Here is a 24,059-nt window from a genome sequence, read left to right on the forward strand (position 1 = left end):
CCCAGCACCTCCATGGCCTTCTCATAAGTCTTCCAGGCCCAGGACCACCATAACAAAGAACCACAGACCCATGTATCAGCAACACACTGTCTTCCCACCAGCATGAGCTGATGGGAGCCAAGCAGTTCCCAAGAGGAACTGCTTTATTCTCTCACACGGGAGCCTAGAAGTTGAGGCCAAGGGATCAGTAGGTATGGTTCCTCTGAGAGCCCTGAGGAAGCCTGTGTTCCAGGTCTCTCCTAGGCTTGTAGATAGCCATCTCCACGTCGACACGGCATCCTCTCCGGACATGTATGTATCTCTTAATCCCCCATTTTCATAAGGTCACCAGTCATAATGGATTAGGGCCCATCCCAAGGACCTCATCGGAGAAGGCGATGGCATCCCAGTCCAGTACTCTTGCCTGGAAAATCCCATGGACGGAGGAGCGTGGAAGGCTGCAGTCCATGGAGTCGCTAGGAGTTGGACACGACTGAGCGACTTCACTTTCACTTTCCACTTTCATGCGTTGGAGAAGGAAATGGCAGCCCACTCCAGTGTTCTTGCCTGGAGAACCCCAGGGATGGGGGAGCCTGGTGGGCTGCCGTCTCTGGGGTCGCACAGAGTCGGACATGACTGAAGCGACTTAGCAGCAACAGCAGCAGCAAGGTCCTTGTTTACCGTGATTCCTTATAAAGACCACCTCCAGATGACTTGGCATTCAGAGGACTTCAGCATAGGAATCTGGAGACACATTGTGACATCTGATATCCTTGAAGGGCAACTGGATTTGGAAAGTAGAGCTGTTTCTTGGGCACAGCTAGAAGGGAAAGCTCTGAGCCAGGGGTGGGGAGGTTCAGTCGTTTAGGTGTTGGGAGGAAGACAGGGCTACGGGAGTCCCCACATGTCACAGGTGTAGGTTTAAGACTCCTGAAAGACTCCTGGGAGGAACGTTTCCAGGAGAGAGGACAGGTCAACTAAGAGACTGAGGAATTGGGAGAACCCACAGCATGGGAGGCACTAATGGTAAGGGATCTGACTGCTAATGAGGGAGATGCAAGCGACCTGGGTTCAATGCCTGGGCTCGGAAGATCCCTTGGAGAAGGAAATGACACGCACTCCACTGTCCTTGCCTGGGAAATCCCATGGATGAGGGACCTGGTGGGCCACAGTCCGTGGGGCTGCAGAGGCGAACACGACAGAGCGACAGCACTCACAGCGTAGCAAGGCGTGATTATTTCCTGAGCCATGTGCCACATTTTCTATGTGCCAGGGAATGTGGTGGGGCCTTGAGGGGAACTGGCTTGAAACAGAGGGGTAGGGCTGCCCCGGAGAAAAAGGAGGGCATCCCAGGCAAAAGGAGCAGCATGTGCAGAGACCCAGGCCGTACAGCAAGGAGCTTGGCCGGCAGCCAAGGACTATTGTGCAGCCGAGGAGATGCAGAGCAGCGTCCTGCGGATGAGACTCGGTCTGACAGGTCACTGAGAGCCTTAGGTCCTCAGTTGTGTCCGACTCTGTGCCACCCCATGGACTGTAGGCTGCCAGGCTCCTTTTGCCTGTCGCTGAATTCTTTCTGAGCTGAGACATAAAGGACCAGAGTTCCTCGGATCCCATGAAATACCACCTAACGGTTTCAAATGCCTATCCTATGCTAAATGGAGTACAAAACATCTGCTTTACAGCAAATAACCCACTGAAAACTGCTGCCTATAACATGCATGTGCTGGTTAAAAGGTCCAAGAAGTGAGATGACTGATATTCACATAAGTAATATTTCATCTGTTCAGAATTCTCCATAGGAAGGAAGAAACTTGTGCCCAGAATCCCTGGAAATTGCACCTATTCCATTCACATCACTCCCTCCTGCACCTTGGAGGACTCTTTCCTCCATATTTTTATTGGATTTTGTTCTGTTACCTCCCGAGTTTATATTGTCCATGCACAAAGCACATATCATTGGTCAAAAACAAACATTTCTTTGGGAGGGAAAATGTTTAGAAAATGTATTTCATGTGACTTACATTGAAATGGAGAAAAGATTTAATCTAAAAACAACAACAACAAAAAACAAACTCATATTGACTTTGAAACGGGGAAGAAATTTAATGTTAAACACAGAATACCGTACTACTTCTATCAACTGAGTAACCTCACCATCGTGAGAAGTAGAATATCAGATGTAAGGTCATTATGTAAAAAGAAAAAAAGGAAATAGTCAAGTGCAGGTTTAGCACAGGGGCACCGGAGAACACAGGGGAAAGCCTGAGAGACTTGCATACTGATGGGGAGGTGAGGCAGGGACGGGGCCAGGAAGCCAAGGCTGCTCAGGGCCTGGCAGTGGGCGGCTCCTTGAAGCAGGGAACTCAGGCCAGAGGTAGGCCTTCCAGAGTCAGGCCTGTCAGAGGGACCCCCTGGAAGTGAAGGGGGAAGGGTGTGGCCGGAATGGAGCTCTGCCACAAGGAACTCCCAGACAGGCTGCTGTCCTCCTCAGACAGGGAGGCGCAGGCCCAGGAGACAGGGAGAGCCTTCCTCCAGGTCTCCTGCCCTGCTGGGGCCTGTGCTGACAGCAAGCTGGGTCGTTTAGGATGATGAGGGCACTAAGATGCTAATGTCAGGGTCAGGGTCCACCGCTGACTCCTCCTGCGAGACCCGCAGCCGGCCCTCAGGGGTCCCCCTCGCTGAGGATCAGCTCAGCGCCCCATCTGACATGGTTTGGAGCGACAGGCAGAGGCACAGAGGCATGCTGACCCACGGAAGGCACCTTGGTCCTTGGCGCCTCCGGGCTTCCAAGCCTCTCCCACATCCCTAGGTCAGCAGAGCATCCCCGTCCCTGACAGACAGGTCAGACCTGGAGATGGAAAACCTGGCCTGATGCTGTGGTGTCGTCCCTGCAGGACAGGAGGGGAGGGCAGTTAAAGGATGGGTCAAGGGTGAGCAGGAGGGTAAAGGTCGCTTTAGAAGATGGTTTCCGGGAAGGGGATCGTGCAGGGCCTTCTGGATGAGGTGGAGTTCCTCCAGAATCACTGGGGCTCCTATACCTGGATGAGGTTTCCGAAGAGCTGCCCCACAGAGGAGCACATATCCATCAGCATTCCGCAGACGGCCTTCACTGCACTCCAGACGGCCTCCAGGAACGCCCCCACCTTCTCCCAAAGCCAGGTGAGCACATCCCAACACCGCTGCTGGATACTCTGCAGAATGCCTTGGAACCGCCGCAGGGCTCTGGCCCAGATGCTCTCTTCCGGATTCAAGACCTCCAGACAGGCAGAGCCTGAGGGTCTCTGGATTCTGCGGCGTACTTCTTGCCTTGCTTCCTGAAGCAAGGGACTGGACTCCTTCAGGGATTCCTGCATGGATGGGGGCCTTTCAGGGACCCGCCCTGGGTGAGGCAGACCCTGGTCCTGACCTGACTGAGGCCTCCCAGACCTTGGGAGACGCTGTAACTCAAAAGTACAGCCCAGCCCAACCCAAACCGCCTGCCTGCAGACCAAGAGCTTTGCAGACACAAGGACTTCTCCCAGAGACTGGGTCTGCTCCTTGGTTCGCCTTGAAGAATGAACTCTGGTGCTTGGTTGTATCTGCCTGCAGGTGGTTGGCCTCTGAACCCAGCACGAGACCCCCGGGTCTTAGAGCAGGAAGCTGAGTCAGGGCTCTGGCCACCGTGTGCTGAGTGGGGAGGGTGATGCCCGCAAGGCTGCACCATCTGAGATTTCAGGGACCACCCCCTTCATCCCCCACTCCAGGGAGCTCTGTGCGCACATAGCAGCCCCAAGGACAAGAGAGACCAGTGGGGAGGGGAAGGAAGGCGCTGAGATAGTGGCTGTGACTCACTGGAAGGTTCTGTTGAATGTGATCTTCTATAAATTCACTGATGTCCTCGCTGAGCTCCTCCTGGGGAGAGGAAGCGTGCAGTCTGCACTCCTGCCTCCCTGCTGACGTCTGGGGTCCCCACTGTGGCCTCCCGTGCATCCAGGTGAGTCTGACGGGAGCCAGGGCCCCAGACCCCATACCCTGGCTGATGCAACTCTGAGGACTACCCTTAGCAGGGGGCAAGGTCCAAACTCACCTCCGTCTCATCTAGGGCTGCCTCCATCTGGTGGGGAAAAAATATTGTATTTAAAACACCCCCACCCTCTCTCACTTTCACCCTGAATCCCAAGCCCCAGCTAGTACTCATCTCGGCCCAGTCACCCCAATAACTAACCCTCAACCCGAGGGCCATACTCTGGCATCCCTGCCTTGCCCTGTTGCCCTGTGGTCTGGACGCCGCCCTCAGCATCCCTGGGCCTCCGTATCCCCTCCCTGTGCACTCACCTGCCACACAGGTATGCGTTTGTCCAGTGTAAGGACTGGGTGCTGAGCTGTGACCCTCATCATCACTGTGACTGTGAACCCACCTACCGCCCTCAAACTGGGGAGGGTTGAGGGTGGGGCACACTGACCCACCTGTGCTTCTTCTGGTTCATTTCCCATCTTATCACAGAAATCATCCACCCGTTTGTGCTGTGAACAGAGATGGACTTGAGTAAAAGAATCTCCGTCCTTCTCCCTGCTGGGTCTCAAGTGGGCCAGATCGACTCGGCTTCACCTCGCAGACCCAGGCCTCCCGAGACCCTAGCTATTCATGGGGATGAGCCTCTTACCATTATGGACCTCAGAGAAGCCTGGTCATATGGGACTCCCTGTGGAGGTAACAGTGAAACTCAGATTCTGTCCTTGTAACCACCGAGACCTGTCCTACACAGACACACACACACACACACACACACACACACACACGGACACTGACCAAAGGAGGACCCTTGCCCTGGAGTAGGCAGGTCAACCTATTTCCCAGATGCCTAGCCCTCCGTGGTCCTGCTGAGAGCTGACCAGGGAGGACCTGGCACTGTCCTCTCGGGTCTGAGGCTCTGAGGGTGACAGTGGCCAGTCTTCAGACCTCTGACCCTGCAGACCCCCGGCCCCCAGGACCTTCCACTCCAGACCCTTGATGAGTCATGGAGGTGGGAGGCGCCCCACCGACCCCTGGGAGACTCCACCTAACGGCGGGCATCTGGTGGGTCCCCACTGCCCTCCTGGCCCTGGGTGGTCAGTGGGGCTCACAGCGCATGCAGGGCTCCGTCTGCACACCCTTGTCCAGGGGGCCCATCCTGTCAGCCCAGCATCACACACAACTGGGCAAGGAAACACCTCACGGGGCCGTGGGGACACTCTCTGCCCGCATCGTCTCACTGGGCCTGGCCGCTCAACCTCGGCCAGCCACGCTGACCACTGCCAGATACTGGTGTTCCATGGCCTGGAGCTCCTGAGCATCTTGTCACCGTCAGAACTGAGATGAGGGAGTTGTACAGAGGGCGGAGGGCACTCCAAAGGGAAAGAGTAGACTCTGAGCTCAGTGTGGCTCGGCTACTCATCCAGGCCCTGAGAGAAATGTTTTCAGCTTTTCTCTGAAAATGCTGGCCACATGCTGCAACTAAGATCGCTCAGAGACAAAAGAAATTCAATAAATAGGAATAAGCATTAGAAGGAGCCCGAGGATAGCTGATTCCTAGGAGACTGCAGACGCTCCACGTCTGGCTCCCCCACGAGCATGACGACTCTAATTCCTACACTCACTCCCTGGTCCATTGCTCCTTCCTCGGTCCCAAAGGCCCCCACACTGAGCTGCCCCCCAAACCGAACTCCCAGCAGGAGCCCCAGCCCCACAGCCAGGACCTGCTACATAAGGAAAGGGCTCAGAGCAACAGGAAACTGGTGCCTGCTTGTCAACAATTATCCAGAATTTCAGGATGGTGACAGCAGAGCGTTCGACCAGGGTCATTGTGAGACGGGGCGCTTTGATGGCCCGGGTCCCATGTTTTGACCCTCTGCTTCCCCAGTGGGAAGGAAATGGCAACCCGCTCCAGTATCTCTGCCTGGAGAAGCCCATGGACAGGGGAGCCTGGTGGGCTATAGTCCCCGGGTTCGCAAAGAGTTGGACACCACTGAGCGACTAACACTTTCACTTTCCCCTGCGGCCACCCTAGGGCCCAGGGAGGGTGGAACAGAGGCTGTTGTGCAGAAAGCAGTCAGCAGGGCTGGGGCTGAGCTGGTGGGAGCCAGATCGGGCGGCAAATGATACTCCAGGACCACTCTCCCCTCATCTCTTTTCGTCACTACCTTTGCGAAGCACATGGTGGCTTAGGGTCCTCCCGCTGGGACCTGCTGGAGGAAGAGGTTGGGGGGTGGAAAGTGCTTCAGAGAAGCGGGCTCGCCCACCACCCTGGAGGGTCCTCCGGCTGCAGGTCTCCCCCATCCCCATGCCGGGGTCCCCAGAGCCCCTCACCTGAGATCCTGCAGTCAGAGCTCCAGCTGAGCACTACCCCCGCTGCCTGCTGAGCCCCAGCGACGTAAGAGCCGGCCAGGGAGGGGCAGAGAGGGTGGAGCCTTGCTGGGGGAGGGAATAGGGGCAGCTGGGAGTGTTTGAGACAGAAACTGAGTCAGAAATAGAAGCAGAAAAAAAAGGGGAAAGCGGGGAGTCAGAAGGAGGGGAAGACATGGAGCCAGAGGTCTGAGGGCCGGGGCGGGGAGGGCATGTCTCTTACTCTCAGGGTCCCAGGACAGGCCCCTTCTCCCTGAGCTGGGTGGGGATCTCTGAGCCCAGCTTGGGCCACATTCCCCCACCATCGGCTGGAGCATGGGGAGGGACGGGGTAAAGTCCAGACTTGGGACGATAGTTTGAGGAAGATTCGGGGGGAGCCGACCAGGGCCCTCGAACAGACTGCACCCCACTCCACATCCAGAGAAGCTTCTGTAGCTGCCCTGCCCTCAGGAAGTCACAGGACCTGCAGGGGCCCTGAGGTGGAGACTCTCCCCGGGGCCCTGGCATCCAGGGCAGGGCCGGGCCTGTGTGCCTCACCCACAGGATGTGTCCCTCAGAAGGGGCAGAAGGGAGCCTTGCTGGCCGTCTGGGCCCCACTGACCAGGGTCTCCTGAGCCCTGCTCGGGCCCCCGGGCCTCAGTCACCATGGCAGGGGTCTCCAAGACCCTGGCCAGCCCCACAGGGCTTGACTCTCACAGCCTGGCCCACCTCCCCCTAAGACCACAGCCCCTCACAGCCATGGCCTGGCATCTGTCTTAGAGACCCAGGGCTGCCACAACAAAGAGCCACAGACCCGGGTCTCAGCAACACATATTTATTCTCACAGTGGAGCCTCGAAATTGAAATCAAGGCGTCAGCAGGCAGCGGTTGCTCTGCGAGCCCTGAGGGAAGCATGTGTTCCAGGCTTCTCTCCTAGGCCTGTAGACAGATGTCTCCAGGTCTGCATGGCGCCCTCCCTAGACAAGTATCTGTCTCCTAATTCCCCATTTTCCTAAGGTCACCAGTCATAATGGATTAGGGCCCACCCTAAGGACCTCATGCTCACTTGATTCCCTGTAAAGACTCCCCTCCAGGTGCTGGTGGTTAGGACTTCACTGTGTATATTTAGGGGAACACTATTCAGTGTCTAATATCCTTGAAGAGGAACCGGCCTCCTGATGGGCCATCTGTGTGCACCCCACGGGGACAACCTATGAATCGTGCTCCTCAGGGAAAGTCTCTCTTGAGTGCACAAGACCCCAGCCGGCACCGCCTGCCCCTTAGGTCCGTTCAGTTGTCTGAAACTCCCTTCCTACACCCAGGAAGTCCAGATTCTTCCCTGAGCCACCTCAGAACTCCAGGGTGGGAGGGAGCCAATAGAGCTGCTCTTGCTTCAGCTGCAGGCTTCCCTGGTGGCTCAGAGAGTAGAGAATCTGCCTGCAATGCAGGAGACATAGGTTCGATCCCTGGGTCGGAAAGATCCCCCTGGAGAAAGGAACCCACTCCTCTATCATGGCCCGGAGAGTTCCATGGACTGCATAGTCCATGGGTCGCAAAGAGTCACACGGGTGAGCGGCTTTCACTTGCTTCAGCTGCACGCCTCATTTCCAGGTCGTATTTCCAGTGATCTGGCTGCCTGAGACGTGACAATGGGCACCTCCACATCTGTCTCAGGAAGGCCACCTCCTGAAAGGCATTTCATGTCTCACGTTGGGCTGAACCCTTTTCTTTATAGAGTTTTAGTGAGATGTAATTCACATATCATACAATTCACCCAGGAAAGGGCCTAATTTAATGCACAGTACTACTCAACCATCACCACCATCAATTTCACAATACTTTTATCATCTCCAGAAACCATACTGCACCCTTAAGCCTCCAGGGCCCACCACCAGGCAATCCCTAAGTCTGTTTTTAACTTTTTGGGGTACCACTAGACTATTTCCCCAGGCTTTCCTGGTAGCTCAGCAGTAAAGAATCTGCCTGCAATGCTGAAAACCAGCTTCAATCCGTGGGTCAGGGAAGATCCCTGGGAGGAAGACATGGCAACCCACTCTAATACTCTTGCCTGGAAAACCACATGGACAGAGGAGCCTAGGGGGCTACAGTCTATGGGGCCACGGAGACAGCATTGAGCATGCACGACCACACGCAAGAGTAGTAAATGTTTTCTGGCTCCATGCCCTTACCACATGAATCATTTGCAAATTTTCTTCCCCATTCTATCGGTTGTCTTCTTACTTTTCCGGTGTTTCCCTTTGAAATACAAAAGTTTTAAGTGCTTATATTTTAATAATTTATATCATTTACTTCCCATTCTTTAAAAAACATAATTCAGTGCGATGTGGCATTTTGTGAAGCAGACGTCATGAAGTGAGAGGCTGGAGAAGTATCCATTGTCTCAGCGAAAGGAGCCTCAGATATCACATGGGACATCCCTCTCTGGGCGCCTCCAACCAACTCTTGGTTGCCCCCCAGCTCATCCTCAGCCACCCTGTCCCCCGTCAATGCTGGATTCCAGCCTCTTCTGGAAAACAGTGATTCGGGTCTGTCACGTTCCTGCCACCAAACTTCAGCCTGGCTCCATCACTGCTTCAAGGAAATGAGGGTTTTCTCTCCTGTTATTTTTACTGTCCTGCTTTGGGGCTGACAAGCTTTTTGAAGACAAGTTTCCTCCTCCTCGTACTTAGAAAGGGTCCTGACAGAGGCCCAGATGGCTTCTGGTGCCTTTGAATTCCCAGGTGGCTGGCTGGTTGAAGACACCGGGCTGTCATCCTCCTTCTGGCCTGGTCATGACCACGCTGGGCTCCATGTCCCTGGGTCAGCTCTTGCAGCACTGTGGGCCCGCTGAGGCTGGTGGCACATTAAGAAATGGTGGGTATGTGACTCCACCCATGGGGGGTGAACCTCTCTAACCCAGCCGATGAGCTGGGCTCAGTAAACACAGGAAGAGGTTAGAGAACTTGGCAGAGACACAGAAAAGCCACAAGACAAAGAGATGCAGGTGCTGGCCCAGCTCCCTTGCCCAGGAAGACCACGCCCCGCCCCACCACCCAGTTTGTTAAAATGCAGATTCCTGTCCCCAGACCTCAGAGTGTAGATTCAGATGAGGACATGGAATCTGCATTTTCAGTCTCCAGGGTCATGCTCTCTCTCTGTGTGTGTGTTTTTTTTTTTTTTTTTCCGGCAAGATCAAGCGACTTGAGGGATCTTACTTCTGGGACTAGAAATTTAACCCAGGCCATGACAGTGAAAGCACCTGATTCTAACCAGTGGACCACCAGGCAATTCCCTTCTTGAGTCATCCTGTGTGGAATATTCCCGAAGCAGATTTGCAGAGGCACTGGTTTTTAGATCCTGAATTCTGTGACGAGTCTGGGGTGGGCAGAGGTCAATGAGGTGGCTCAGGTTCCACCCACTCATCACCCAGGAACGATGAGGAAGTCGTGACCCCAGACTGAGAGGGGGCCAGTCCACTGTCTTCCCACCAGCATGAGCTGATGGGAGCCAAGCAGCTCCTGAGAGCACGGCAGGGGCTCAGGTGTGGAGGAGCAGGGAGGGGTCCAGGTGCAGGAGGGTGTCCCCCTGAAAGTGGCAATTCTGGTTCCAGGGTGCTGACCGGAAAGAAGGTGCACGGGGCCAACTGTGGAGCATCATCTATGTGTGAGCAGTGATGTCACCCAGGACTTGGGGCACGGTGACCAGGGGTGGTCTCAGGGCTGATGTGGGGTCCCCAGCAATGTGGGTTGCTTGGGATGTCACAGAAGGAGGACAGGGTGACAAACATCACAGAGGGCCCAGAGAGGCAGGGCTGGGGTTCAGCATCCCGGGATGGACGGTGGGGCCTGTCCCTAAAGACCCAAACAGCTTGGCACAGTTGTTGACAGGAGTGGCCTGGGCTGCCTGGCACACAGACTGGGGCCTTCAGGAGAGAATGAAGGCCGTCTGGGCGCTGAGCCCTCTGGGGTCCCCTTGATCCAAGGCGAAGTGGCAGGTGTCTCCCTGCCCTGGCCTGCCCCACAGGGCTTGTCGCTCCCAGCCTGGCCAGCCTCCTTGCTGAGGCAACAGCCTCTCTCAGCCCAGCACCTCCATGGCCTTCTCATAAGTCTTCCAGGCCCAGGACCACCATAACAAAGAACCACAGACCCATATATCAACAACACACATTTATTCTCTCACAGGGGAGCCTAGAAGTGGAGGTCAAGGTGTCAGCAGGTATGGTTCCTCTGAGAGCCCTGAGGGAAGCCTGTGTTCCAGGTCTCTCCTAGGCTTTAGATAGCCATCTCTACATTGACACGGAATCCTCTCCAGACATGTATGTGTCTCCTAATCCCCCATTTTCATAAGGTCACCAGTCATAATGAATTAGGGCCCACCCCAAGGACCACGTTCACCTTGATCCCTTGTAAAGACCACCTCCAGATGACGTGGCATTCAGAGGACTTCGGCATAGGAATCTGGAGACACAGTGTGACTTCTGATATCCTTGAAGGACAACTGGATTTGGAAAGTAGAGGTGTTTCTTGGGCACAGCTGGAAGGGAAAGCTCTGAGCCTGGGGCTGGAAGGTTCAGTCGTTTAGGTGTTGGGAGGAAGACAGGGATACGGGAGTCCCCACATGTCACAGGTTTAGGTTTAAGACTCCTGCAAGACTCCTGGGAAGAATGTTTCCAGGAGAGAGGACAGGTCAGCTAAGAGACTGAGGAACTGGGAGAACCCACAGCATGGGGGTCATTAATGGTAAGGTATCTGACTGCTAATGAAGGAGATGCAAGGGACCTGGGTTCAATGCCAGGGCTCGGAAGATCCCTGGAAAAGGAAATGACACCCTACTCCAGTATCCTTGCCTAGGAAATCCCATGGATGAGGGACCTGGTGGGCCACAGTCCGTGGGGCTGCAGAGGCGAACACGACAGAGCGACAGCACTCACAGCATATCAAGGCGTGATTATTTCCTGAGCCCACCCACGTGCCAGGGAATGTGGTGGGGCGTTAGGAGACCTGGCTTGAAATAGAGGGGCAGGGCTGCCCCGGAGAAAAAGGAGGGCATCCCAGGCAAAAGGAGCAGCATGTGCAGAGACCCCAACAGGAGAGAGAGGAGCTTGGCCCCCAGCCAAGGACTATTGCGCAGGCGAGGAGATGCAGAGCAGCGTCCTGCAGATGAGACGGGGTCTGACAGGTCAGTGAGAGCCTTAGGTCCTCAGTTGTGTCTGACTGTGCCACTCGTGAACTGAAGGCTGCCAGGCTCCTTTCGCCTCTCCCTGAATTCTTTCTGAGCTGAAGCATAAAAGACCAGAGTTCACCAGATCAGATCAGATCAGATCAGTCGCTCAGTCGTGTCCGACTCTTTCCGACCCCATCAATCGCAGAAAGCAGGCCTCCCTGTCCATCACCAACTCCCAGAGTGCACTCAGACTCACGTCGATCGAGTCAGTGATACCATCCAGCCATCTCATCCTCTGTCGTCCCCTTCTCCTCCTGCCCCCAATCCCTCCCAGCATCAGAGTCTTTTCCAATGAGTCAACTCCTCGCATGAGGTGGCCAAAGTACTGGAATTTCAGCTTTAGCATCATTCCTTCCAAAGAAATCCCAGGCGTGATCTCCTTCAGAATGGACTGGTTGGATCTCCCTGCAGTCCAAGGGACTCTCAAGAGTCTTCTCCAACACCACAGTTCAAAAGCATCAATTCTTCGGCACTCAGCCTTCTTCACAGTCCAACTCTCACATCCATACATGACCACAGGAAAAACCATAGCCTTGACTAGATGGACCTTTGTTATCCCATGAAATACCACCTAAGGGTTTCAAATGGCTATCCTATGCTAAATGGAGTACAAAACATCTGCTTTACAGCAAATAACCCACTGAAAACTGCTGTCTATAACTTGCATGTGCTGGTTAAAAGGTCCAAGAAGTGAGATGACTGATATTCACATAAGTAATATTTCATTGTTTCAGAATTCTCCATAGGAAGGAAGAAACTTGTGCCCAGAATCCCTGGAAATTGCACCTATTCCATTCACATCACTCCCTCCTGCACCTTGGAGGACTCTTTCCTCCATATTTTTATTGGATTTTGTTCTGTTACCTCCTAAGTTTATATTGTCCATGCACAAATCACATATCATTGGTCAAAAACTGAAACATTTCTTTGGGAGGGGGAATGTTTAGAAAATGTATTTCATGTAACTTACATTGAAATGGAGAAAAGATTTAATCTAAAAACAACAACAAAAAACAAACTCATATTGACGTTGAAACAGGGAAGAAATTTAATGTTAAACAAAAAAAAACCTTATTCCTTATACCAACTGAGGAACCTCACTATCGTGAGAAGTAGTATATCAGATGTAAGGTCATTATGTAAAAAGAAATAAAGGAAATAGTCAAGAGCTGGTTTAGCACAGGAGACTTGCATACTGATGGGGAGGTGAGCCAGGGACGGGGCCAGGAAGCCAAGGCTGCTCAGGGCCTGGCAGTGGGCGCCTCCTTGAAGCAGGGAACTCAGGCCAGAGGTAGGCCTTCCAGAGTCAGGCCTGTCAGAGGGACCCCCTGGAAGTGAAGGGGGAAGGGTGTGGCCGGAATGGAGCTCTGCCACAAGGAACTCCCAGACAGGCTGCTGTCCTCCTCAGACAGGAAGGCGCAGGCCCAGGAGACAGGGAGAGCCTTCCTCCAGGTCTCCTGCCCTGCTGGGGCCTCAGCTGACAGCAAGCTGGGTCACTTAGGATGATGAGGGCACTAAGACGCTAACGTCAGGGTCAGGGTCCACCACTGACTCCTCCTGCGAGACCCACAGCCGGCCCTCAGGGGTCCCCCTCGCTGAGGATCAGCTCAGCGCCCCATCTGACATGGTTTGGAGCGACAGGCAGAGGCACAGAGGCATGCTGACCCACGGAAGGCACCTTGGTCCTTGGCGCCTCCGGGCTTCCAAGCCTCTCCCACATCCCTGGGTCAGCAGAGCATCCCCGTCCCTGACAGACAGGTCAGACCTGGAGAAGGGAAACCTGGCCTGATGCTGTGGTGTCGTCTCTGCAAGACAGGAGGTGAGGGCAGTTAAAGGATGGGTCAAGGGTGAGCAGGAGTGCAAAGGTCGCTTCACAAGATGGTTTCTGGGAAGGGGATGGTGCAGGGCCTCCTAGATGAGGAGGAGTTCCTCCAGAACCACCTGCGGCTCCTAGACCTGGATGAGGTTTCCGAAGAGCTGCCCCACAGAGGAGCAGAAATCCGTCAGCACTCCCAAGACGGCCTTCACCACACTGCAGATGGCCTCCAGGAAGGTCACCGCCTTCTCCCGCAGCCAGGTGAGCGCATCCCAACACCGCTGCTGGAGACTCTGCAGAATTACTTGGAACCTCCCCAGGGCTCTGGCCCAGATGCTCTCTTCCGGATTCTGGACCTCCAGACGGGCAGAGACTGAAGGTCTCTGGATTCTGCGGCGTACTCCTTGCCGTGCTTCCTGAAGCAAGGGACTGGACTCCTGCAGGGATTCCTGCATGGATGGGGGCCTTTCAAGGACCTGCCCTGGGAGAGGCAGACCCTGGTCCTGACCTGACCGAGGCCTCCCAGCCCTTGTAAGAGTCTGGGGCTCAGAAGCCCAGCCCAGCCCAACCCAAACTGCCTGCCTTCAGGCCAACAGCTCAGCAGACATGAGCACTTCTCCCAGAGACTGGGCCTGGCCCCTCGGTTCCCCTTGAAGAACGAACCCTGGTGCTTGGTTGTACCTGCCTGCAGGTGGTTGGCCTCTGAACCCAGCACCAGGCCCACGGGGCTCATAGCAGGAAGCTCAGTCCAGGGCTCTGGCCACCATGTGCTGAGTGGGGAGGCTGATGCCCGCAAGGCTGCACCACCTGAGATTTCAGGGACCCCCCCTTCATCCCCCACTCCAGGGAGCTCTGGGCACACACAGCAGCCCCAAGGACAAGAGAGACCAGTGGGGAGGGGAAGGAAGGAAGGCGCTGAGACAGTGGCTCCAACTCACGGGAAGGTTCTCTTGAATGTGATCTTCTATGAATTCACAGATGTCCTCGCTGAGTCCCTCCTGGGGAGAGGAAGTGTGCAGTCTGCACTCCTGCCTCCCTGCTGAGGTCAGTGGTCCCCACTGGCCTCCCGTGCATCCAGGTGAGTCTGACGGGAGCCAGGGCCCCAGACCCCATACCCTGGCTGATCCAACTCTGAGGACTACCCTTAGCAGGGGGCAAGGTCCAAACTCACCTCCGTCTCATCTAGGGCTGCCTCCATCTGGTGGGGAAAAAATATTGTATTTAAAACACCCCCACCCTCTCTCACTTTCACCCTGAATCCCAAGCCCCACAAGTTCTCTTCTCTGCCCAGTTACCCCAATAACTAACCCTCAACCCGAGGGCCATGCTCTGGCATCCCTGCCCTGCCCTGTTGCCCTGTGGTCTGGACGCCGCCCTCAGCATCCCTGGGCCTCCGTATCCCCTCCCTGTGCACTCACCTGCCACACAGGTATGCGTTTGTCCAGTGTAAGGACTGGGTGCTGAGCTGTGACCCTCATCATCACTGTGACTGTGAACCCACCTACCGCCCTCAAACTGGGGAGGGTTGAGGGTGGGGCACACTGACCCACCTGTGCTTCTTCTGGTTCATTTCCCATCTTATCACAGAAATCATCCACCCGTTTGTGCTGTGAACAGAGATGGACTTGAGTAAAAGAATCTCCGTCCTTCTCCCTGCTGGGTCTCAAGTGGGCCAGATCGACTCGGCTTCACCTCGAAGACCCAGGCCTCCCGAGACCCTAGCTATTCATGGGGATGAGCCTCTTACCATTATGGACCTCAGAGAAGCCTGGTCATATGGGACTCCCTGTGGAGGTAACAGTGAAACTCAGGTTCTGTCCTTGTAACCACCGAGACCTGTTCTACACACACACACACACACACACACACGGACACTGACCAAAGGAGGACCCTTGCCCTGGAGTAGGCAGGTCAACCTGTTTCCCAGATGCCTAGCCCTCCGTGGTCCTGCTGAGAGCTGACCAGGGAGGACCTGGCACTGTCCTCTCGGGTCTGAGGCTCTGAGGGTGACAGTGGCCAGTCTTCAGACCTCTGACCCTGAAGACCCCCGGCCCCCAGGACCTTCCACTCCAGACCCTTGATGAGTCATGGAGGTGGGAGGCGCCCCACCGACCCCTGGGAGACTCCACCTAACGGCGGGCATCTGGTGGGTCCCCACTGCCCTCCTGGCCCTGGGTGGTCAGTGGGGCTCACAGCGCATGCAGAGCTCCGTCTGCACACCCTTGTCCGGGGGGCCCATCCTGTCAGCCCAGCATCACACACAACTGGGCAAGGAAACACCTCACGGGGCCGTGGGGACACTCTCTGCCCGCATCCTCTCACTGGGCTTGGCCGCTCAACCTCGGCCAGCCACGCTGACCACTGCCAGATACTGGTGTTCCATGGCCTGGAGCTCCTGAGCATCTTGTCACCGTCAGAACTGAGATGAGGGAGTTGTACAGAGGGCGGAGGGCACTCCAAAGGGAAAGAGTAGACTCTGAGCTCAGTGTGGCTCGGCTACTGATCCAGGCCCTGAGAGAAATGTTTTCAGCTTTTCTCTGAAAATGCTGGCCAGCCAACTAGACCCCACATGCTGCAACTAAGATCGCTCAGAGACAAAAGAAATTCAATAAATAGGAATAAGCATTAGAAGGAGCCCGAGGATAGCTGATTCCTAGGAGACTGCAGACGCTCCACGTCTGGCTCCCCCACGAGCATGACGACTCTAATTCCTACACTCACTCCCTGGTCCATTGCTCCTTCCTCGGTCCCAAAGGCCCCCACACTGAGCTGCCCCCCAAACCAACCTCCCAGCAGGAGCCTCAACCCCACATCAGGACCTGCCACATAAGGAAAGGGCTCAGAGCAACAGGAAACTGGAGCGTGCTTGTCAACAATTATCCAAAATTTCAGGATGGTGACAGCAGAGTGTTTGACCAGGGTCATTGTGAGATGGGGTGCTTTGATGGCCCGGGTCCCATGTTTTGACCCTCTGCTTCCCCAGTGGGAAGGAAATGGCAACCCGCTCCAGTATCTGCCTGGAGAAGCCCATGGACAGGGGAGCCTGGTGGGCTACAGTCCCCAGGTTCCCAAAGAGTTGGACATCACTGAGCGACTCACACTTTCATTTTCCCCTGTGGCCACCCCAGGACCCAGGGAGGTTGGGACAGAGGCTGCTGTGCACAGAGCAGTCAGCAGGGCTGGGGCTGAGCTGGTGGGAGCGGGGACAGACGGCAAAGGAGACTCCAGGCCCACTCTCCCCACATCTCTTGTCGTCACTCACCTTAGCGAAGCACATGGTGGCTTAGGGTCCTCCCGAAGGGACCTGATGGAGGAAGAGGTGGGGGGTGGAAAGTGCTTCAGAGAAGCGGGCTCGCCCACCACCCTGGAGGGTCCTCCGCCTGCAGGTCTCCCCCATCCCCATGCCGGGGTCCCCAGAGTCCCTCACCTGAGATCCTGCAGCCAGAGCTCCAGCTGAGCACTGCCCCACTGCCCGCTGAGCCCCAGCAACTTAAGAGCTGGCCAGGGAGGGGCAGAGAGGGTGGAGCCCTGCTGGGGAGGGGGCAGGGGCAGCTGGGTGTGTTTGAGACAGAAACTGAGATAGAAATAGAAGCAGAAACAGAGGGGGGAGGGCAGGAGTCCGAAGGAAGGGATGACAAGGGGCCAGAGGTCTGAGGGGCGGGGTGGGGAGGGCGTGTGCCTTACACTCAGGGTCCAGGGGTCAGGGCCCTTCCTCTCTGACCTGGGTTGGGATCTCTGAGCCCAGCTTGGGCCACCTCCCTTCACCATCGGGTCGAGCACAGGGAGGGACAGGGTAAAGTCCAGACTTGAGACAATAGTTTGAGGAAGATTTGGGGGGAGCTGACCAGGGCCCTCGAACAGACTGCACCCCACTCCACTCCACATTCTGGAGCTGCCCTACCCTCAGGAAGGCACAAGACCTGCAGGGGCCCTGAGGTGGAGACTCTCCCCGGGGCCCTGGCATCCAGGGCAGGGCCGGGCCTGTGTGCCTCACCCACAGGATGTGTCCCTCAGAAGGGGCAGAAGGGAACCTTGCTGGCTGTCTGGGCCCCGCTCACCAGGGTCTCCTGAGCCCTGCTCGGGCCCCCGGGCCTCAGTCACCATGGCAGGGGTCTCCCTGGCCCTGGCCAGCCCCACAGGGCTTGACTCTCCCAGCATGGCCCACCTCCCCCTGAGACCACAACCCCTCACAGCCATGGCCTAGCATCTGTCTTAGAGACCCAGGGCTGCCATAACAAAGAGCTACAGACCCCGGTCTCAGCAACACACATTTACTCTCACAGTGGAGCCTCGAAATTGAAATCAAGGCGTCAGCAGGCAGCGGTTGCTCTGAGAGCCCTGAGGGAAGCATGTGTTCCAGGCTTCTCTCCTAGATGTGTAGACAGCTGTCTCCAGGTCTGCATGGTGCCCTCCCTACACATGTATATGTCTCCTAATTCCCCATTTTCCTAAGGTCACCAGTCATAATGGATTAGGGCCCACCCTAAAGACCTCATGCTCACTTGATTCCCTGTAAAGAACCCCCTCCAGGCGCTGCTGGTTAGGACTTCACTGTGTGAATTTAGGGGAACACTATTCAGTGTCTAATATCCTTAAAGAGGAACCAGGCTCCTGATGGGCCACCCGTGTGCACCCCACGGGGACAACCTATGAATCCTGCTCCTCAGGGAAAGTCTCTCTTGAGTGCACCAGACCCCAGCCGGCACCCCCTGCCCCTTAGGAGCCAGTTCAGTTGTCTGAAAGTCCCTTCCCACACCCAGGAAGTCCAGATCCTTCCCTGAGCCAGCTCAGAACTCCAGGGTGGGAGGGAGACAATAGAGTGGCTCTTGCTTTGGCTGCAGGCTTCCCTGGTGGCTCAGAGGGTAGGGAATCTGCCTGCAATGCAGGAGACCTGGGTTCAATCCCTGGGTCGGAAAGATCCCCCTGGAGAAAGGAACCCACTCCACTATCATGGCCCAGAGAATTCCATGGACTGAATAGTCCATAGGGTTGCAAAGAGTCACACAGCTGAGCGGCTTTCACTTGCTTCATTTGCCCGCCTCATTTCCAGGTTTGATCTCCGGTGATGTGACACTGGGCACCGCCACATCTGTCTCAGGAAGGCCACCTCCAGAAAGGCATTTCATGTCTCACTGAGGACTGAACGCTTTTCTTTATAGAGTTTTAGTGAGATGTAATTCACATATCATACAATTCACCCAGGAAAGGGCCTAATTTAATGCACAGTACTACTCAACCATCACCACCATCAATTTCAGAACACTTTTATCATCTCCAGAAACCATTCTGCACCCTAAGCCATCATCCTCCACGGTCCAGCATCAGGCAATTCCTAAGTCTGTTTTTAACTTGTTGAGGTACCAGTAGCCTCTTTCCCCAGGCTTCCCCGGTAGCTCAGCGGTAAAGAATCTGACTGCAATGCTGAAAACCAGGTTCAATCTGTGGGTCAGGGAAGATCCTTGGGAGGAGGACATGGCAACCCTCTCCAATACTCTTGCCTGGAAAACCCCATGGACAGAGGAGCCTGGGGGGCTACAGTCTATGGGGCCACAGAGACAGCATTGAGCATGCACAACCACACACAAGAGTAGTAAATGTTTTCCGGCTCCATGCCCTGACCACATGAATCATTTGCAACTTTTGGTCCCCATTCTGTGGGTTGTCTTTTTACTTTTCTCGTGTTGCCCTTTGAAATACAAAAGTTTTAAGTGTTTATATTTTAAAACTTTGTATCATTTCCTTCCCATTCTTTAAAAAACATAATTCAATACCATGTGGCATGTTTGCGACCCTGACTTCATGACGTCTGAGAGGCTGGACAAGTGTCCATTGTCACAGCGAAAGGAGCCTCAGGTGTCACATGGGACATCCCTCTCTGGGCACCTCCAACCAACTCTTGGTTGCCCCCCAGCTCATCCTCAGCCACCCTGTCCCCCATCAATGCTGGATTCCAGCCTCTTCTGGAAAACAGTGATTCGGGTCTGTCACGTTCCTGCCACCAAACTTCGCCTTGGGGCTCCATCACTGCTCCGAGCAAATGAAGGGTTTTCTCTCCTGTTATTTTTATTGTCCTGCTTCAGGGCTGATAAACTTTTTGAAGACAAGTTTCCTCCTCCTCATACTTAGAAAGGGTCCTGACAGAGGCCCAGATGGCTTCTGGTGCCTTTAAACATCCAGATCCCTGGCTGGTTGAAGACACCGGGCTGTCATCCTCCCTCTGGCCTGGTTGTGACCACGCTGGGCTCCATGCCCCTGGGTCACCTCTGGGCTGCACTGTGGGCCCGCTGAGGCTGGTGGCACATAAGAAATGGTGGGTATGTGACTCCAGCCATGGGGGTGAACCTCTCTCACCCAGGCCGTGAGTGGAATCTGTAAACACAGGAAGAGGTTGGCTCCTGGGTGGAGAACACGGAGGGGACGCACAAGTCAGAAGACAGAGACCTGAGATGGCAGCTGCTGGCCCTGGTCCCTTGCAGATCGGGGCCACCCCCAGCCCACCCCCACATCAACCACCCAGTTTGTTCAAATGCAGATTCCTGGCCCCAGACCCAGAGTGAGGATTCACAGTGAAGCCATGGAATCTGCATTTTTCAAGTTCCCTAGGTCATTCTCTCTTTTTCTTGGACCACACCGATCGGCTTGAAGGATTTGAGTTCTGGGACTAGAAATTTAACTCAGGCCACGACAATGAGAGCACCAGATTCTAACCACTGGACCACCAGGGAACTCCCTTCCTGGATTATCTTGTGTGGACTATTCCAGAAGCAGAGTTCCAGAGGCATTCATTTAGATCCTGAATTCAGTGGGGAGGGAGGTCATTGCGGTGGCCAGGTTCCATCCACTTGTCACCCAGGGGCACTGAGGAGACAGTGACCCCAGACTGAGAGTGGACCAGTCCACTTTCTTCCCACCAACATCGAGCTGATGGGAGCCAAGCGGTTCTGGAGGGGGTGGCAGAGGCTCAGGTGAGGAGGTGGGAGAGGTGTTTTAGGAGCAGGAGGGTGTCGTACTGAATGTGGGCAGTGCTGGTTACCAGCGTGCTGATTAGAACCAAGGATGGGCCACAGGGGCCGTCTCAGGAGAATCACCCACGTGATGCTCATGTGACACCCATGTGAACCATGGATGTCACCCCGGACTTGGGACATGCTCAGGGGTGGTCACAGAGCTGGGTTTGGGACCCCACCAATGTGCTTCGATTGGCACTTCGTGAGGGGATGACAGGATGAGAAACCTTAGACCAGAGGCTGGAGAGCCTGCTCAGCAAGGGGGAGTGGGGCTGTCCTGTAAAGAGCCAAGCACTTGGGACAGCTGCTGTTGGCAGGCGGGGCGGGCTGCAGGAATTCAGCCACCTGAGCTCCGGGAAAGGCCAGGTGTTCCGGGAAAAGGAGAGTCCTGCGGGGTCATGGCCAGGGACAGGGGAGGAAGGAAGGCCCAGGAGGCGGCAGTCAGGACATTCAGTGCCAGGGCTGGCCCTGTGTCTCTGCCCTCCTGGATTTAGGTCCACCTGCATCCCCAGCTGCATCCTGGCTGAGACCCACCCCTGGGACAGACTTCCCACAGCCACCACCCGAGGGGGCCCGGTGGGAGATCCGATCCCTTCCATACAGCCGCAGGTTCCCTTCAGGGGGAGGCCAGGCCCCCCACCAGCAGGGACAGAAGAGGCAGGAGGGGCACTGAAGGACGCCCCGCAGCCGGACTGATCCCACATTGACAGTCGCAGTCTCTGGCTTAAGGGTCGCTCTGGGGGGTCTGGGGGCCCGAGGGCCCACAGTGGGGGCGGGGCAGTCCAGGAACTTGGGACCCATGGGTTGGGGGGAGTCTGGCTCGGCTCTGATGCTGCCCTTGGGGAAGCGCCAGTAGTGGAGGCCCTTGAAGAAGTAGGTGTCACCTGCGGGGAGGGAGAGGTTTGAGGGGCTGGTGCACGCCTGCCCACCCTCCAAACCCCTCTCTCCGCACCGCTTCTCCGCCCACGCCGGGCTCTGCAGGCCCCACCACCCCACGGCCACTGGGCCCCCAAGGCCCGGCCCCCCGGGTGCGCGAGCTCTCCCACCCCTGTTGCTGACGGTGACATCGTCGGGGGCCGGCAGCGCGCCCTCCCAGAGGCTCTGATCGCGCGGGTAGCCGGGGTCCGGGCGCGCCGCCGCCTCCTCCTACCGCCAGTACTGCCGCCCCCGGATCAGGTAGGTCTTCTCGTTGAGCCGCCAGGAGACACGGCGTCCACCTCCGCCCCGGGGGGCAGCCCCGGCTCGGTGAGCGGGCGTGCGGAGCCCTCTTGCAGCCGGTCCTGGAACGACGAGAACTGCGGGCCTGCGAGCGGGGCGGGGGCCGGGTAGGCCGCGCTGCGCGTGCCCCGCGCTAGCCCGCCACCACCGGGACCCTGCTACTGCTGCTAAGTCGCTTCAGTCCTGTCCGACTCTGTGCGACTCCATAGACGGCAGCCCACCAGGCTCCCCCATCCCTGGGATTCTCCAGGTAAGAACACTGGAGTGGGTTGCCATTTCCCTCTCCAATGCAGGAAAGTGGAAAGTAAAAGTGAAGTCCCTCAGTCGTGTCGGACTCTTTGCCACCCCATGGACTGCAGCCTACCAGGCTCCTCGGTCCATGGGATTTTCCAGGCAAGAGTACTGGAGTGGGGTGCCATAGCCTTCTCCACAAAAGAAGAGAATCCGGCACTGATTTAGATCCTGAATTCTGTGATGAGCTGGGGTGGGGGGCGGTCAATAGGTGGCCCAGGTCAGACCCACACATCACCCAGGAACGATGACGAAGCAGTGACCCCAGACTGAGAGGGGGACAGTCCACTGTCTTCCCACCAGCATGAGCTGATGGGAGCCAAGCAGCTCCCGAGTGGACGGCAGGGGCTCAGGTGTGGAAGAGGGGAGAGGTGTTCCAGGTGCAGGAGGGTGTCCCCCTGAAAGTGGGCAGTTCTGGTTCCAGGGTGCTGACCAGAAAGAAGGTGCATGGGGTCTGCCTGTGGAGCATCATCTATGTGTGAGCAGTGATGTCACCCAGGACCTGGGGCACGGTGACCAGGGGTGGTCTCAGGGCTGATGTGGGGTTCCCCAGCAAAGTGGGTTGCTTGGGATGTCACAGAAGGAGGACAGGGTGACAAAAATCACAGAGGGCCCACAGAGGCAGGCTGGGGTTCAGCGTCCCGGGGTGGACGGTGGGGCCCATCCCTAAAGACCCAAACAGCTTGGCACAGTTGTTGACAGGAGTGGCCTGGGCTGCCTGGCACACAGACTGGGGCCTTCAGGAGAGAATGAAGGCCGTCTGGGCGCTGAGCCCTCTGGGGTCCCCTTGATCCAAAGCAAAGTGGCAGGTGTCTCCCTGCCCTGGCCTGCCCCACAGGGCTTGTCGCTCGCAGCCTGGCCAGCCTCCTTGCTGAGGCAACAGCCTCTCTCAGCCCAGCACCTCCATGGCCTTCTCTTAAGTCTTCAAGGCCCAGGGCCACCATAACAAAGAACCACAAACTCGTGTATCAACAACACACATTTATTCTTTCACAGGGCAGCTTAGATGTTGAGGTCAAGGTGTCAGCAGGTACGGTTCCTCTGAGCGCCCTGAGGGAAGCCTGTGTTCCAGGGCTCTCCTAGGCTTTAGATAGCCATCTCCACGTCGACAGGGTGTCCTCTCCAGACGTTTAAGTGTCTCCTAATCCCCCATTTTCATAAGGTTAACAGTCATAATGGATTAGGGCCCACTCCAAGGACCACGTTTCTCTTGATCCCTTGTAAAGACCACCTCCAGATGACGTGGCATTCAGAGGACTTCAGCATGGGAATTTGGAGACACAGTGAGACTTCTGATATCCTTGAAGGGCAACTGGATTTGGAAAGTAGAGGTGTTTCTTGGGCACAGCTGGAAGGGAAAGCTCTGAGCCGGGGGCTGGGAGGTTCAGTCATTTAGGTGTTGGGAAGAAGACAGGGCTACGGGAGTCCCCACATGTCACAGGTTTAGGTTTAAGACTCCTGCAAGACTCCTAGGAGGAACGCTTCCAGGAGAGAGGACAGGTCAATAAGAGACTGAGGAACTGGGAGAACTCACAGCGTGGGGGGCACTAGTGGTAAGGGATCTGACTGCCAATGCGGGAGATGGAAGCGACCTGGGTTCAATGCCTGGGCTTGGAAGATCCCTTGGACAAGGAAATGACACGCACTCTACTGTCCTTGCCTGGGAAATCCCATGGATGAGGGACCTGGTGGGCCACAGTCCGTGGGGCTGCAGAGGCGAACACGACAGGGCGACAGCACTCACAGCATATCAAGGCGTGATTATTTCCTGAGCCCCACCCATGTGCCAGGGAATGTGGTGGGGCCTTAGGGGACCTGGCTTGAAATAGAGGGGCAAAGCTGCCCCGGAGAAAAAGGAGGGCATCCCAGGCAAAAGGAGCAGCATGTGCAGAGACCCGGGTGGGAGAGAGAGGAGCTTGGCCAGCAGCCAAGGACTATTGCGCAGGTGAGGAGATGCAGAGCAGCATCCTGTGGATGAGACGGGGTCTGACAGGTCAGTGACAGCCTTAGGTCCTCAGTTGTGTCCGACTCTGTGCCACCCCGTGGACTGTAGGCTGCCAGGCTCCTTTCACCTCTCCCTGAATTCTTTCTGAGCTGAGACATAAAGGACCAGAGTTCCTCGGATCCCATGAAATACCTCCTAATGGTTTCAAATGGCTATCCTATGCTAAATGGAGTACAAAAC

General features: G+C 56.1%; 2 protein-coding genes across 3 annotated transcripts; both read right to left on the reverse strand.

Moving 5' to 3' along the window:
• Nucleotides 1-2,057: 2,057 nt before the first annotated feature.
• Nucleotides 2,058-6,347, reverse strand: LOC113883285. Of its 2 annotated transcripts, none has more exons than XM_027526907.1 (7): nt 6,305-6,347; nt 6,139-6,183; nt 4,623-4,661; nt 4,426-4,482; nt 4,046-4,072; nt 3,811-3,870; nt 2,058-3,326 (listed from the first exon to the last, which is right to left on the reverse strand). In XM_027526907.1, the coding sequence occupies exons 2-7, from the start codon at nt 6,151-6,153 to the stop codon at nt 3,012-3,014; spliced, it is 513 nt and encodes a 170-aa protein (XP_027382708.1). In that variant the 5' UTR covers nt 6,154-6,183; nt 6,305-6,347; the 3' UTR covers nt 2,058-3,011. The 2 variants fall into 2 exon arrangements, with proteins under 2 accessions (XP_027382708.1, XP_027382706.1); XM_027526905.1 differs by having other exon boundaries at nt 6,139-6,180; nt 6,305-6,346.
• Nucleotides 6,348-12,566: 6,219 nt separating this feature from the next.
• LOC113883286 lies at nt 12,567-16,844 on the reverse strand. The gene is made up of 7 exons (XM_027526908.1): nt 16,786-16,844; nt 16,621-16,662; nt 15,106-15,144; nt 14,909-14,965; nt 14,530-14,556; nt 14,297-14,356; nt 12,567-13,807 (listed from the first exon to the last, which is right to left on the reverse strand). Exons 2-7 carry the CDS (start codon nt 16,633-16,635, stop codon nt 13,493-13,495), a joined length of 513 nt encoding a protein of 170 aa, XP_027382709.1. The 5' UTR covers nt 16,636-16,662; nt 16,786-16,844; the 3' UTR covers nt 12,567-13,492.
• Between the last annotated feature and the right edge of the window lie 7,215 nt (nt 16,845-24,059).

The sequence above is a fragment of the Bos indicus x Bos taurus genome, chromosome 25, assembly GCF_003369695.1.
Source record: "Bos indicus x Bos taurus breed Angus x Brahman F1 hybrid chromosome 25, Bos_hybrid_MaternalHap_v2.0, whole genome shotgun sequence".
Lineage (NCBI taxonomy): Eukaryota > Metazoa > Chordata > Mammalia > Artiodactyla > Bovidae > Bos > Bos indicus x Bos taurus.